This window comes from Papilio xuthus, unplaced genomic scaffold, assembly GCF_000836235.2.
Source record: "Papilio xuthus unplaced genomic scaffold, Pxut_1.1 DF826949.1, whole genome shotgun sequence".
NCBI lineage: Eukaryota > Metazoa > Arthropoda > Insecta > Lepidoptera > Papilionidae > Papilio > Papilio xuthus.
In genome coordinates, this window is record NW_013531700.1 from 246,457 (window position 1) to 262,956 (window position 16,500).

The 16,500-nt window shown below is 33.1% G+C and overlaps 1 protein-coding gene across 1 annotated transcript in view; it reads left to right on the forward strand.

The window, feature by feature from the left end:
* Positions 1–16,500, forward strand: part of ldd (lipid droplet defective) — a 44,026-nt gene that overhangs the window by 3,009 nt on the left and 24,517 nt on the right. The window contains exons 2-3 of the mRNA XM_013316111.1: positions 15,713–15,809; positions 16,161–16,251. Of these exons, the coding sequence (XP_013171565.1) occupies positions 15,744–15,809; positions 16,161–16,251 (157 nt within the window). The 5' untranslated portion in view covers positions 15,713–15,743. The remainder of the gene's footprint in view (positions 1–15,712; positions 15,810–16,160; positions 16,252–16,500) is intronic.

Below are 16,500 nucleotides of genomic sequence, written 5' to 3' on the forward strand. Positions count from 1 at the left end.
TGCACTGTAATTGAAGAAAATTCATACCTCATGGAAAATTTCTTATTAAAACTACGTAATATATAGAATACAGGGTGTCCGAATTTGTACACATCACAGAGACCTTTGAATAAAATAATAATCGTTTAATCCAACTTAACTGTATTTGAAGTTTGTACGTTAAGGGTTCGAAAGTTTATGACAACTCTAACGTTTCTTCAAATATTTCGAATGGTCTATAAATCCCGCAATACACCTTCAGTTTTAAAGGGTGAAGGTGTGTATATCGCCACCCTCAACCCCCAGCAACAGCCCTAGGGCGCTGAATACGGGGGGGATCCAACGCCTGAGGCTGAAGGTAGGCGTTCCAACATAGTGGGAGCTGCTTCGGCAACTGACGCAGGCGAGGTCGCGGACTACAGCGTAAGCATGTCCGTGGCCTCGCCATGATGCGTAGGAACAGAGGGGTTTAGTGGGTATGCTTCCCATCCTGAAGAGTATCCCACATAACTACCGCGTCCCACCCGGGGCACGGAGTATGCATAAAGCATTCCCCTCTGAAAAAAAAGGTGAAGGTGTGTAGTGGGCTTTACATTCTTTTAATATATGTCACATCGTGGTGTTAATAAATTTCTTGGAAATTGACATAATGACGCTTCGATAATAGATAATTGGTTACAAATTGTTAATAATAAGTTTATAAATAGTTACTAATAAAACTTGAACATCAAATAAAATACTTACACAATACAAATATCTTATTATTTTATCTCACGAATAATGACTTTGACCTTCAGTTGAATTCGTATCTTGTATTTATTTTAATTAATTTATTTCCGACATTTTTCCGCAAATTACAGAAGAGATTTTCCTACAATATAAAATTAAGATAATTTAAGAATTACACAACTGTTTTAATTTTAGTTATCTTTAATAAATTTAATATAATTTGTTTTTACTTTGGCAATGCGCTAAATGTATCTTCTCCAGAATTTAACTGGTTAAAATATTAGTGTCTGGTGCCAAAGATGTCGTCATATCATAGTTCAGCACGAGTTCTTATTCCTAAAACCGCCTGCGACTCCTAATAGCCTATGTGTTCTTCCAGACTTTAGTCTATATGAATGTCAAATTTTATCGAGATCCGTTCATCCATCCTTGAGATAACTTCAAACAAACATCCATCCATCTAAACATTCGCATTTATAATATTAGTAAGATCTATAAATGTTGAATAAGTGATATTGTATTAGTGAATAGCGATTGCGACGGATACGATACGGTGTCGCGTGTCGCAAGATATCCGCCGTGCAAACCGATAGGATAAACATCGCCGCTTGCGTCACTGCGTCACAACTCACTTCAATGCAATAATATACCGAATTATTGTGCACTGGTTATTTATTATGTTCTAAAACTATAAATACATAAATTTAATTATCATGAAGATGTTAGGAATAAGGATTTAAATCTTACACGAGATATTTTTATTTGGAAACTGTATTCCTATAATTAAACTGTTAATTTACTAATATTATAAATTCGAATGTTTGTATGGATGTTTGTTATAAAGTATCTTTGGGATAGTCGTAGAAAATGGTCTGGAAGATCACATAGGATATTAATTAAGTTTTTTTTTAAATCCGCGCGAGAATGCTCACGGGCGACACCTAGTTTTATTATATTGATACGTTTAGGGTTCATATAACAATCTTAAGACTCAGGAAATATTTTAGTATTTAAGAATTTTAATTATTTAATCTACAACATGTGGGTTGATAATTAACATAAAATTGCATTCGTCAGTCAACACGTACACACGTTTTTACGATTTTGGTTTGTTTGTTATAAAGTCACGTATCTTTTAAATCTTTATCCGAGTACAAGATGAAGTTACATCCAGTAGGTTATAATTAACGACAAGGTTACACCTCGAGTTTCTATTGCAATTATGAATGAATTTCAATTATTGACATTTTAATTTTTTTTCCTTTTTTCTATTTGCAGCCAGAAACATAAAATACTTCGTTTAAATAAACAGATTACTAACATATTTATATATAAGTTCATAACCTTTAAAAGTCCTCAAATTTGCCCGCTTTCTGCTACTTTTTGTAAAAGCTTTTTGTTTTTATTTCGTTAGCTGGTAGACCGGTCAGTTACCTTTACGAAGCGCAGGAAAGAACAGGTCCTGTTGTAACAGCTCGCAGGATATTCCGAGACAGCACGCTATTGTCAGGATAAAATAAAGCTGACGGTACATAATAAGTAATATTAAATTACGTCGCAGTAAAACTGTAGCTTGACTATGAACAATAAAGTTGACTAAAACTTTTTTATCTATAAAAATGGAACAAAGCCGTGAACATATATTTCAAATGCATGATTTCAGCCCCTAAAAGTTTATTTAGAGATGTTTAGCTCAACCATAATAATTTTCTGCCATGAATTCGTTGCTGTACGAACTTACAAAATAAGTTGCGTCTTAATCTGACATTATACTTTTTAATCTGACAAATATCGTCTTGGCTTATTTAACAGAGATTTCTTATTTTTTATCAAGAGTTTACCAGAGTCAATTTTTATGCAGTATTGTGGAATAGTTTCTAAGAAACTATTGCTATACGCTGTAAAAACAAGTAAGCCGAGTCAATGAACATATTCATAGCTTCAAAGAACCATGACTTCGTATTATCACGACATAAACCAAACAAATATTGTCAGATTTAAATTTATAATGGTATTTAGCTGTAGGTACTGGAGAATGTGTTACTCATATTTTCTTAATAACTTCACTACGAATATCAACTGAGACTCGCGACAACATTAGAAAGTTAATTTTTCCACTTTTTTTCGTAAAAACCTACACAATGAAGATAATTTTTTTTGGGCAATAAAATTTAAAATATTCATTAGGCAAAAGCTCCTGAAACACAGAATATAGGTCAGGAGTCAAAAGACATTAGCTATGAAAATATATTTCGAAATAGTTATCATAAGTTAGGAGCCAACATTATTAACGCGTGTCAACATTGAAAAGCAAGTCATGTCAAGTGCAATATTGACATCAGCATTGCTTGCAAATACTGTTTGTTGAAGCACGTTTAGTGTGAAATATATAAAGAATACTGGATATTTTAGCATCGTGATTCTCTTATACATTATAGAGTATATTTAATTTTATCTTTTTAGGGTTCCGTACCTCATAGGAAAATATGGAACCTTTATAGGATCACTTTGTTGCCCGTCCGTCCGTCTGTCAAGACCCTTTTTCTCATCTAGCGACCATCTTACTAATATTATAAATGCGAATGTTTAGATGGACTCAACGGGTCTCGATTAAATTTGGTATACATATAGTCTGGAAGAATACAGACGCTACTATTTGTGTTTTTTTTTAATTCCGCGCGGACGGAGTCGCAGGCGCTAACTAGTTTGCAATAAATTAGATAGTAACGTAGTTAGTCATAGTTATGAAAAATAGGGGAGAACGGGAAATTTAATTATTTTCATGCTTTATTATGAATGATAAAAGTATGAATTCAATTATTTACCAAATAGTCATTAAACAGATATCGAAAAATTTTCAATATTTTTGTGAGTGTGTCGTACATTGGTGGGTCGTTCGTGAATTGTTATATTGTGATATTCACACGGCAATCAATGTATGCAGCGTTGCATAATTTCTTTCGTAACATTTGCAACATTCTGTCTATAAAGGTAGATTTAGTTTTTTTTATTCTGCTATTTAATTTTTTGCTTGGAAAATGACAATTGATTCTTATTTTTGTTTTGCTATCTTATTTATCGACACTTTCTTCTACTTCTTATAACGATTTTTTTTAAATATTTTTTGTATTTGCTTTTTCTTTTTTAATAAAACAATCTGTTTCACAGTTTACTTCCATTATTAAGATTCACTAAGGACTATACTATACTATGAATATTGGCCATTTTAATATTCGCCTACGTCATGGTGTTTATCTACCAGTATGAATCCAATCTCCATGAAGAGTTAAGTAGATTCAGTTTCACAATGTCGTATCGAACGTGACGTGTCATATGACACAATGGAGCCGCGACCTCTTCAACCAGTTTCACAGCTGACACTATTACAGTGACAATTTTACATAATTATAATTTTCACAGACTATTTAATTATTCAAAATATTCAATGTTATCTTGTATTTTATAGTAACCTCAAGTTCAAGTAACATTCACACTACTGTTTCAAAGTTACTTGCAGCTTTAAGTACGATTTATTTCATTCTATTATGAAGTCTTTTACACCAACCAGGGTGTTTTGTAGTATATTTTGTACGTATAATCAACACTAAGGGACTGTTTGAATTACTAACGCTTGTGAGTGGCAGCCAATGTTCAATGCGAATTTAGACTGGTTTACATGTCAGGGTAACAAAATATTTCTAAATCTTTACATTAAGTTTTGTCGAACAATTTTAGCATGCTGTCAGATAACTCAGTATTGCAGTATCAAAACAAGAAATCCTTTAAATAACTAAAACAGGTCTAAAATTGTATCGCAGTTTGATAAAACCAGGTCAAAGATTTACATTTGGACCTTAAACTTTACAATGACGCGGCTTTGAGGACCGGTTTTTTTACACGAGTATTATCAACTAATGTAATTAAATTGTATAGAATTGTTATTATAAGACATATTGATAGACGAAACTTAAATATAGAATAAAGATGAATTCCTTAGTTCATTGTCTATCAAAGAAAACATATCTTTTTAACAATGTAGTAATATTTCCTGTATTTTGCCTTATAGGATATAGGCCTTGGATATGGTTCACGATAAGAGTTGTAGATTCGAACTCGTTGATCTAGATTGTGATGTTCTTCTTCTTCTTCAAGCTCTACAGCCCTTTGTGAGCCTTGGCTTGGTCCCACAACTTTTTCCACCTCGGTCTATCTCTGGCCACGGACTTCCAATTTGCTATGCCCACTTTTTTGTGTCTTTATTTACGCCGTTTATCCATCGGAGCTTTGGTCTCCGTCGACTTTGACGACCTTCGGGATTACTCGCCATAACACTCTTAGGGACTCTGGCTTCATCCATCCGCTCCACGTGGCCAGCCCATCTAAGCCTGTTTATTTTGATATGTCCTGCCACGTGCAGCTCCTGGTTCAAGTCATAGATTGTGATGTACTCTTAACCACTAGGCTACTGGCGCTAAACTACGTAATTAAGTGGTTATATAAAAATGTATATTTCTATCACAAAATCACTGGACTGATGTGTTTTTATACAACAACGAATACGTTGTTGTTCTACAGTATTACATTACAAAATACATCATATTACCCTATAATTATAGGCTTTGTATATTTAATCTTATCTTACTAATATTATAAACTAGCTGTCGCCCTCGATTCCGTCCGCGTGGATAATTTAAAATCTTAATTAGTGTAGCCCACCCATCCATCCATCCACATCACATCCATCTAAACATTCGCATTTATAATATTAGTAAGTTAAATAAAAAGCAACTCTTCAAGGCATAAATTCGAAAAAAATGAATATATATCCTATGTCCGTCTCCTGGCTTTAAGCTATCTCCTCAATAATTTTCAGGCATATCGGTAAAGCTGTTCTTTAGTTATAAATAGTGTAACTAACACGACTTTCTTTTATATACATAGATGTGAATGTTTAGATGGATGGATGGATGTTTTAAGAAGGTATCTTCAGAACGGCTACATGAAAAATTTGGCACAGATGTAGAACATTCGGAAAGAACACATAGGCTACTAATTTTTTTTTAATTCTGAGCAGTCAGAATCGCTGGCGAAAGATAATGTAAAGAAAATAGTGTTGCAGATATCCATGGGCGTCGGTGATAGTCCCCATAGGTCGCTTTATCTTAAGTTTTCTATTCCACCAGCCGTAGACTTATGGACTAAAATGGCATGTTGTTGCCAAATACGATGTTTACGATTACATTACTTATTTAACTTAACCATATGGTAATACAGTTTTAAATTAATTCTGACAGAGATGCGGGCGTTTGTAAATTTTTGAAATATTAGTTATATGGTCTAGTTTAAATACACACATTGTTACGCAAATCTGAACCTTTAAAATCAGTTAACTTTATCAACACCAACACATTAAATGCATCTTTAAAATAGTTTACTATTTATTCTCTATGATATATATTAATTTAAATTGTTTTCCTCCATTATTCAATTATTTACGTTACTTACAACTAATTATTGCAAGGATCATTAACGATGTTATGCATGAAACGTTTTTAATGAGAGAGAACAGATGTTTTCTGCTATAAACCGGATGTCAAGGATATTCATATAATACTTTTAAGACAGTATTAGAATCACTTGGCGCGAATGCCGTTCTTACGTTACAAAGTCCAGTGTCAGAATGAATAGTGAGGGGACATTAACGTCGACAAGTTGACTAGTGTTGAGTCAATACACTGTCTCATTTTCGGTAACACTAAATCGATAAAGTCATAATGTTCTCATATTAAACTGTTCCTAATTTCCTTAAGAATTTGTCAATTTGCTAGCTGTCGCTCGCAATTCCGTTCGCGCGGAATTAGAAAAACTAAATAAGTTGCTTATGTGTTCTTCCCGACTATGTTCTACACATATGCCAAATTTCATCAAGAACCGTTGACCCGTTCCGGAGATATCTTCAAACAAACATCCATTCATCATAGTAAAGTTTGTACAACTTATTCAAATTCATTAAAAGTTGACATTCAGTTGGTTATTCTGATGTCGTCAGAGTGTTTCGCTCTCTCGTCCTAGTATGTATCTCTTGCAATACGTAAGAGCAAGGACAAATGACTGCCTCTTAACTCGCTCGAGTACTTTCGTCATACTTAAATTAATATATCTCTTTTCTTCTGAAATTATGTATGTAAACAACAAAACAAATTGTCTATTTTTAGATTATCGTTATTCAATTTTTTAAGTCTCACTGCCGACGTCAGTCGTAAGTGTTTAGATAGTAGCTTACTACAAATTTCTCGTACTAAGTTTACATTAAGGGACTCCCGTAACATTAAGTTAAGGACTTTGTGTGCAGGAGTTTGTTACGTTTACGTAAGGTTTCCTTAGAAACATTGAACATTCTTAAGGTGTCTCTCCGACTAGTGAATGTTGGCGGTCAGTTTCCGTTTATATTTTATACAACACTAACGGCCACCTGCAACTAAGTCCGCGCAGAATTAAAAAAAAAATATAATTAGTAACCTATATGTTCTTCCAGACTATGCTCTATATGTATGTCAAATTTCATCGAGATCCGTTGAGCCGTTCTAGAGAAATCTGCAAACATCCATCCATCCATCTAAACATTTATAACATTAGTAAGATATCTATCCATTATTAATCAAGGTTGATTTTTAAGATTCTTGCAGTGATAATAAGAAGTTCCTTTTTACCTTTAACATGTGTTAATATTCTAATCAATATTAAAAAGTATCAATACAAAACAATCACAAAGCTATAGAAAGTCTTATGTTATCGTGCACGCATAGTATTTCAAACATTGATAAAGTAAACAAGGTATAAATAAACATTGCTCTCTGTTGTTTATTTATATTCCCTTGAATCTTGTATATAATAATATAACAATGACTGACTTCTATATCCTCATATCCTAAATGTACTACCGTTAAATATTTAGAATTGTATAGAGGAGTTTGCATTAAAGAAATTTTAAGTCAGATATTTTTTATTTCAGTTACATTGAAAAGTGTTTGTTAGTTAATAAAATAAGGTACAAAATAACAAACAATGAAATTAGGGTACGTTTACACTGACGGTGGCGGGGAGCAGATTTATATTCGCAAATTTGAACTTTACACGATCGAAACGAGGTTGAATTTTACTATTCACGTCTTTTAATGCTTGCTCTTGATTGAAATAAATCGGCTCTAATATTTGCATCAGTCTGTGTGTCCGGACCTTTATTAATAACTTCGTTACTGTGGTAGTAATTTAATTTAAAAATAAAAGAAAACAAAGCAAAAGACCGGTTTCGTTCGAGAAAACAAAACAATTAAGTCTGACGGTGTGATGGGACAACTAAACTTTGGCCGCATTAACTTCTCATGCTATTATAATTATAATGAGGTTTAGATTTTTATACTTTGTTAAACCTAGAGTTTTTATTTTAATTTGAATTTAAATTAAATATCAAGATCAGCTTACTATACGTCCCCACAGACGAACTCGGAGCCTACTCAAGGTCACAGGTGACTAGGCCCTAGTCAACCTCCCTGGCCCAGTGCGGGTTGACTTCACACTTATCTTTGAATTTCTTCGCATATCGCAGGTCGCATTACGATGTTTTTCCTTCACCGTAAAAACGTCGTATAAAAGTACAAATCGAAAACCACATTGGTACATGGCGGGATTCGAATCCTGAGCCTGCAGATTGCAAGTCAAGTGCGTAACACATAAGCCACGGACGCTATATTTATGTTAAGATTACTATAAAATATATAATGAATTACATTAGTTAATATAAATATTAATGTCGCAAACTTTCGTTTAATGTTTATTCAGTGCTTTAAATAATTCGCCATTTTGTGAATGAGTGAACTTAGTGTTATTTAAAGTGTCTGAAAAATGGAAGGAATTAAATAATTTTGTGGGATTTATTAAAAATATGATGCAATGTTATATTATCTGAACATATTATAACATTAGAGTGGTGGCCTTGCAGGCAGACACAAGTGTATATGCAATCTTCGCATCGCGTTGGTTATTATTCTTTATTTCCGCAAATATGTTAATTACGTTCTGCAACTTCTTGTGTACGTTAAATATTTATTACGATTCATTATAATATGAAACGTCAAAAGCCTAATCGTTTGTGATACGGTCTTCTGATCACGTTGTCGTGGGTTTCTCCATTCGAATATTTTCGTGAATCCAAGCAAAAGCTTGAAACTTAGTTGCAAGAAATAACCTAACCTAAATTAAAATAACAAAAATCCCGATCGACTGTTGATCCCGATGTTATAGTTGAAATCGCGCCATCTATTATCTGGTTTTTAAAACAAAGATTTCAATTATGTTTTTAAAGAAACTGAATAAGCAGTAATGTTATATGTAACGTTTTCTTATTTTAGAATATAATTGAAAATATCGAAAAAAATTAAAAAAAGTTACAGCGACTGAGATTATTTTTTAAAAGTCGGGTAAAAATTGTAAATTTGAAATCACGTAAATTTTTTTTTTAATGTTCATCAATTCTTCGTTAGATTATACAACTTTCTGTGTGTTATATCTTTTAATTTTGCGATTATTAATAATGTTTTATTGAGGTAAGTAAATTGTAGAGGCATGGCGTGTCAGCGCGGAGATCGCAACATCGATTGTCTTGCCAAGGCTTGTGAAGGTACTGCATGATCACTTTTTATCAATAAACGCAAATCTTCTTCATTTATACTATTGTTATATGAAAATTTATTTTAATGCAATGAATTTTGAATAAAACTTCAAGATAGCGAATTAAAATCGACTTAGTTACACTATTTTTGTAACTAAATATTATAACGCCCGCGACTCTGTTAAGCTTAGCTTAGTACCTTTGTGTTCTTCCAAATTATGTTCTACATCTATGTCAAATAGAGAGATCCATTTAGCTGTTCTGGAGGAAGTTTAGATTACAAACCTTTATCCATCTAAATTTCGCATTTATATTAGTATGATACTAAGATTAGTAAATCAAACGTAACCCAGTGGGTTAAGCTGATATAAGTGAATATAAAAGAAAAAAAAATAGTTTGTGCTAATGAACTTAGTTGACATAAAGTATTAGATCTTGTATTTTTATTTATATCCTTATTTCTATGAATACATAAACTCTTAAATCTATGATATAAAATAAAATTAAAAAAAAAACCGAATAACTAACTAAAATATGTTAATAAAAGGAGTCCCTTTAGGCAAGGTCCCGAAGATACTGGCAGCGTTCCCCCTATGTACAGCTAAACTAATTCTTTGACCGAGGTAGCTGCCAGCTCTTCGGTCCCATGTGATGTCGATTAATTTTTTGGAAATGTCCTTAAAAAGTTTTAAAGCGCTAGGACCCCACGCACCAAGGGTCTCGACGCCGAATGGTACAAGTGAATATTAATTCGACGTTACCTTTGCATTATCTCGTAACTTCGAGTTCTTAAACTATATTTTCGTAGACAAAAGATATAGACAATTACTAGCTTGTCATATTACCTCAATAATCATTGAATTCTACAGATAATAAAACTTTACTGATATAGGAAATATAATCAAAGCGGAAACAAATGCAACCACAATAATATCAATATCATAAATGGATCATTCATCTATTCTCCTATTTAATCTGATTCAACCAACACATCTTAACATCCTACTAGGTAACACCAATTTATACTTAAAGAATTTAATTCGCTTCCCACTTAGAATCGAATATCGTACAACAAAGTGAACACGTATGTCGCTATGGTAAGTTTTCTACCTAATTGTATTGAGCGTTGAATTAAACTTCATGAAAATGGGTAGGAAATAAATGTCCTAGACTGTACCCAGTCGAAGATTTTACCTCACGATTGGTATATTTTAAATCTAAGTCTTTTTGAAGTCTTTCTTTTAACAGATATAAGACAAGAGTGGAATTACTAACGCACCGATTTTAAAATGTAAGAAAACTTGAAACAAAAAACGACGATGACGTAAAACGAACTCTACTCTTAATTATTTCTTAAGGTAATTATCTTTTTTATTGCAAAAACGCCTAACTTCATTATTATGTTGCTTGTGCACTGAAAAAAAGTAACATTTTCAAATCATAAATTCAATTTTATAATACACTAGCTGTCGCCCGCGACTACGTCCGCGCGGGATTATAAGATAGATGTTGGCCGATTCTCAGACCTACTCAATATGCTCACAAAATTTCATGAGAATCGGTCAAGCCGTTTCGGAGGAGTATGGGAAAGAAAATTGTGACACGAGAATTTTGTATATAAGATATTGTTCTCGAAACTATACTTATAAAAACTAAAATTACTAATACATTTCGTTCAACATTCATGTTGATTGTTGACAGTTACAGTATGCCAAAATGAACAGACTAGGAGCAACTAATTTTGGTTCAAACACAATCAAACTTCCTGTCCACATGAATATTACAATGACTGGAAACTGTGCAGACAGGTATAACCGTGAAATTGTTGAGACACATGTATTGACACGTATTGCTGTCTTTGTTTTCTTCAAAGTGTATGAGTGAGATGGTTAATTGTCCTTCGACAGTCGAAACGATAATTCGTATGAGCTTTGCCAGTCACGCGGGATGTGCTGTGCTGTCATCCGAAAAATTCCATCACGAACTATCATTAAAATCCAATCGTCGAAAATTGCAATGAGTTTAATTTGATTACAGTTGCAATGAATTATCACGTTTGTGCATAGTCAAAGAATTAAATTTACTTCCCACTTAGGATCTAATGTCGCTATTCATTGTTTGCTTTGACAAGTTTTCGAGCTAATTTTTTGTGTCAAAATTTACCATGTAAAAGGGTAGGAAATTAACGTCTTCGACTGTGGTAACAAGTTAAAATTTTAATTTCCTTAAGTATCCAAGTGAAGATACATTTTTTCAATATACTAGAAGTGATTCATTTATCTCATAGATTACTTTACTTCACGCTTAATAATTTCTTCAAGGCTTAATGCAAATTGTCTGAAATTACTGCCTGCTTTAATAAGATGATATAAACCAGTACTATATTAACACGATAAGGATGACATTCTGCGCACTGCTAGTTATTTATTGCGAGTGTCTGTCGTGACGAAGCGATGCGATCGGAATATAAGAAGCTGTATTTCATTACTAAAGAAAGAAGGAAAGTAATCATAATCATCTCAAAGGCTCGGAGCCTACTAGGGGTAACTAGGTTATAGTCAACCACGCTGGCCCAGTGCGGGTTGACTTCATACATATCTTTGAATTTCCACGCAGGTATTTGCATGTTGCATCACGACGTATTCCTTCACCCTTCTCCACATCGGAGGCATACCCACTAAACCTCTGTTCCTCCAACGCATCCTCCAACCGACGGGGCCACGGGCACGCTTTTGCTCTCCTCCGCGGCCCCGTCTGCGTCATCTGGCGAGGCAGCTCCCTCTCGGGGGGGAGGTAGCCCTCAGTCGACGGTGATGGACTGTATTCCTTCACCCTAAGAAGGTGGGATAAGTGGTACATATGTAAATCGAAAATCAAAAAACAGGTTGGTACCGGAAGGATAGTAAGAATGACACAAATTATGTGTTATTCGTTGTCACGTCGTTTATATTTTAGCCTCGTTCACGTGATGTTATGACATATAGACCTTATTACAACAAACATACAAAAATAAGGAAGGCAATATCTTACTCGTCATTTATATAAGAAATAGTAATATGTCTTTCCGTGAATATTTTAAGGACGTGTTACTTTCCGCTAACTCATTTAACTCAAACTATAAATATAAAAAATATAATACGGAAATATTTTGCATCATTTAAAAGAGTATTTACATATATATATGTATGCGTACCTTGAATTGTGAAGAGCTTTTAAACTTTCCACAAAAAAAAGCATCAGGAAATATGAGGGAAATTGCGATAATCTGTTTAAATTTTAGAATATAATAATTTATAATTCAAGGTCATTTACATAATAGTCTGAATAAATTACACAATCTTACTAATATTATAAATACGTATGTTTACATTTATGGATGCTTGTTTGAAGTTATCTCCAGAACGGCTAAACGGATCACGATAAAATTCGGCATAAGTATAGAACATAGTCTATACGAACACATAGGCTACTAATTATGTTTTTTTTTAATATGTTTTATATCTACAATATTTTGTTCTGTAGTGGTTTTAGAGTAGGTCGAGGTGGGACGACCGTCAAGCGTGCCGTGCATAAGGGGACGTCAAAGTCCAATACAAAGGGCGAGAGTGGCGCCCCCTAAGATACCCTATGTTAGGAAGATTTTTCCCCGGACACCAAGAAAGGGGGCGCCACAAAAATTTCGCCGACGGAGTCGAAAATGCTAGAAGTGGTCATGACTTTGATATTATTTTACCGCACTTTGTCATTTAGTCATAAATTCTGGAAGCAAGTAACATTTTTTTAAACTCCTATGTAATTTGTTTTAGTTAAATTTTAATCCGTTAAAAAAATAAGTTACTCTGCAAAAATACGCAGTTAACTTAATTTGTTAAAAATTATATTCAAGGACTCACCCACTGATCCACTTTTAATTTTTTAAAAACAAAACTATAAAATGTTAATTCACTGTAGTAACTTAAACTAAGTTACGTTGTTAAAATAGTCAAGTTAACTGCGAGGTGGGTAAGCACGTCAGAAAGTCAATTATACTTAATGACACGTTTTATTAAGATATTTATTATAAAATAGCGGAGAACGTATGTATAAAGTCACGTAGAAATGATTCCTTACAAAACAATACAAAGTGTTGAATTAAACAAAGTTATAACATTTTAAATATATATTTTGTAAGTTAATAACATAATATTTAAGTTAATATTATATAAGAAATAAAAAAAATATACAGCAGTGTTATTTATGCTAATATACATATGTAAAAAATTAAAATAAATCATCGAGAAGATCATAAATAAGATTTTTGAAATTAACACGGATCGAGAAATAAGATATATCCGATTTGCTTCTTGTCTATACTAATAGTATAATATAAAGAGGAAAGATTTGTTTGTTTGTTTGCATTTTGAATGGAAACTACTAAATCGATATGAAAAATTCTTTGACTATTGGGACGCTTGACTATTCTGGATGACATAGGTTATATTTATTACTAGTTTTTTTTTAATGAGATGACTGAGTCACAGGATAAAACATTCTGCCTGCAATAACATTTGAGGAAAATTGCGATATATCAGTAATTTTAGAATATGCAATCCATTAAGCATTATGTTATTATAATAAATTGAAAAGCTATTAAACTTTACACTAATTACTGTCAAAGATCAAGGATACGATGTAACAAAGATTAAGTTTATAAAGGTTAGCAGATCAAGTTTAATCTTTTAACTTAAAGGATATTAAGTTATAAGCGAAAACTTTGCATCATTTATTAAAAAAAATCTTTAAATTTGACACGGGTAAAGTAAATGAGAAGATGCGCTAAAACCTTTTTTCAATTAAAAATTAAAAATTTCTTTTATCACGGTCGACTACCGACCCATGGCGACTACTAGGAAAGAGAAATAGTCATAGCGCCCTTGACTATATACACGCGGTTAACAGGTTTTTATGGTAAATTTGATCCGACGCCCATAGACATCCGCAACGCCAGAGGAACTACAGATGCGTTGCCGGGCTTTAAGAAAGGTGTACGCTCTTTTCTTGCAGGCCCCTAATATGTTTTTGTACATACAAACAGTAAAAACCCAAGCTTACAAAGATTATATTTACTTTCTTGTCTTACAATTCTATATATTTTTTAATTTACAACTACATAACTAGAACATAAAGTGACTCGACAATTATAGTAATTCAATTTTAAATGACTCAGTAGTGTACAAAATGTCAGATGCGTCTTACTGAGATCAGGAAATGACGAAACATTCTTGAAGTTGCAACTGATTATTATTTAATCGTAATGCATTTAACAACTGAAATTAAACTCTATGAAGATTAGGTAAAATATCATTAAATCTGGAAATGTTAGGAAGAAAGGAATACTTTTATTAATAGATTTATGCACTACATATCTATCATGAACTCCCTTATCCTGATTTTCTTTTAATTACTAAAAGTATTTTAAAATTAGCGCAATTTGCTATCAGAATTTAATTTATTACTCTTCTAGTATTGATTGTTTGTCTATATCAGTTTGATTGAAAGCGTTTTTTGTATATTTTCCTTATAAATGTTTGTACTCTGACCTTTCGTAGTTACTTGTAATGTTGTACTAACACGTAGTACTTTGATAAACTCTGATAATACGCGCACGTTCACTTATCACAATATTTGGCTACGTTCATAATATTATTCGACACTCTGGTACTGTAACCATTGTACAATTAACGCTGTTAACATCATTGGTTTTTACAATGTTAACCAAACATAAACTATGCCTTTCATTTTGAAGGTTACAGTATGTTTTCTTTGTCTTAACACTTTTGTAGACATTAATTGTCATCCCGCTCATTTTCTTTGAGAAAACAGAGCAAACGACATGTAAGACATTTCAAGTATTCCTGCAGTGGAACTCTACGTTTACAAGTCATAAAAGTAGAATAGCTCTAGATAATAAAATATCGTATCTTGTATTTCTGGATACCAAAAGTATTACTATGTTAAGTTTACGGAGGACCTTAGTTAAGTTATAAGGTGGACTTAACCATTTGCTTATTCCCTTTGCTCATATCCTTATCACAATCGGACAAAAAACAAATCGCAACACACTTCTACGTATTTGCTGTACACACAATAAACAAAAAAGAAATGTGAGAAACGCTTTGTTACAAGTTACTTGCCAGTACGTAACGTATTGTAAAAGGAAAAAATCAATGGAAAATTTGTAAAGAAAAAAACAAGTATTAGAATCGAGTATGAGTTTTAGCGCTGAAGCGAAAGCATGCGAGCACGTTGTATTTTATGTATGTATATTCCTACATTAAGTGTTTATTTTGTTTACAGTGATGGTGGCAATAATTATACAAGTAACAAGATGGCAGCGAGCCGACAACTTCGGCTGCTGCTGTGGAAGGACTATCTCATTAGGAAAAGAAATCCGGTAAGATTTTGTTACCACTGATCAACCAAAATTCATAAAAATAATTCTCATCATAAACACTCTGGACCGTGACCTAGAGACGTAGGCTAAGGATTTTTGGTGCGATCCTGTAACATCACTCCATAGTTTTTTCCTTGAAAAGTACTTATAAGTTTGATTCCCAAACTGGTCCAGGTAAGCCCTGGGGACTCCCGAAGACCTGGCGGAGCTGTATGTTTACTACATATAGCTACTAAAGATTAGGTCGCAACTTAAAGAAGAAATGAATGTTGTGGCAGGAGATTCACCGAAACTTTAAAAGGATTAGTACGGTACATTGTTGACTTTGTTGACAGGCAATTAACTTTGCAGATAACACTGGCGGGCGTTGTATGGGGCACTGTCGTCGTAATGAGTCTGTACATCGTCAGGATCAACGTTGACAACCAAGATTATCCCACGTGTAAGTATTTACAAAGTTTTAATACAAGTAATCACCTTTAATAGCATGTCAATAAAATTGTTTGTTAACATCAAAGTAAAGAAGAATTAGAAAAGTAGTTTATTCAGTTGGGACAATATTACCACAATAGCATCATATATTTGATAGACGATTTTAGATTTGATAAACGGTAACTCATAGTTTTTAGTACCAGTCTTTCGAACCGACAGTTGAGCACAGTTTCAAGTAAACATTCACAAAATGTTGTAC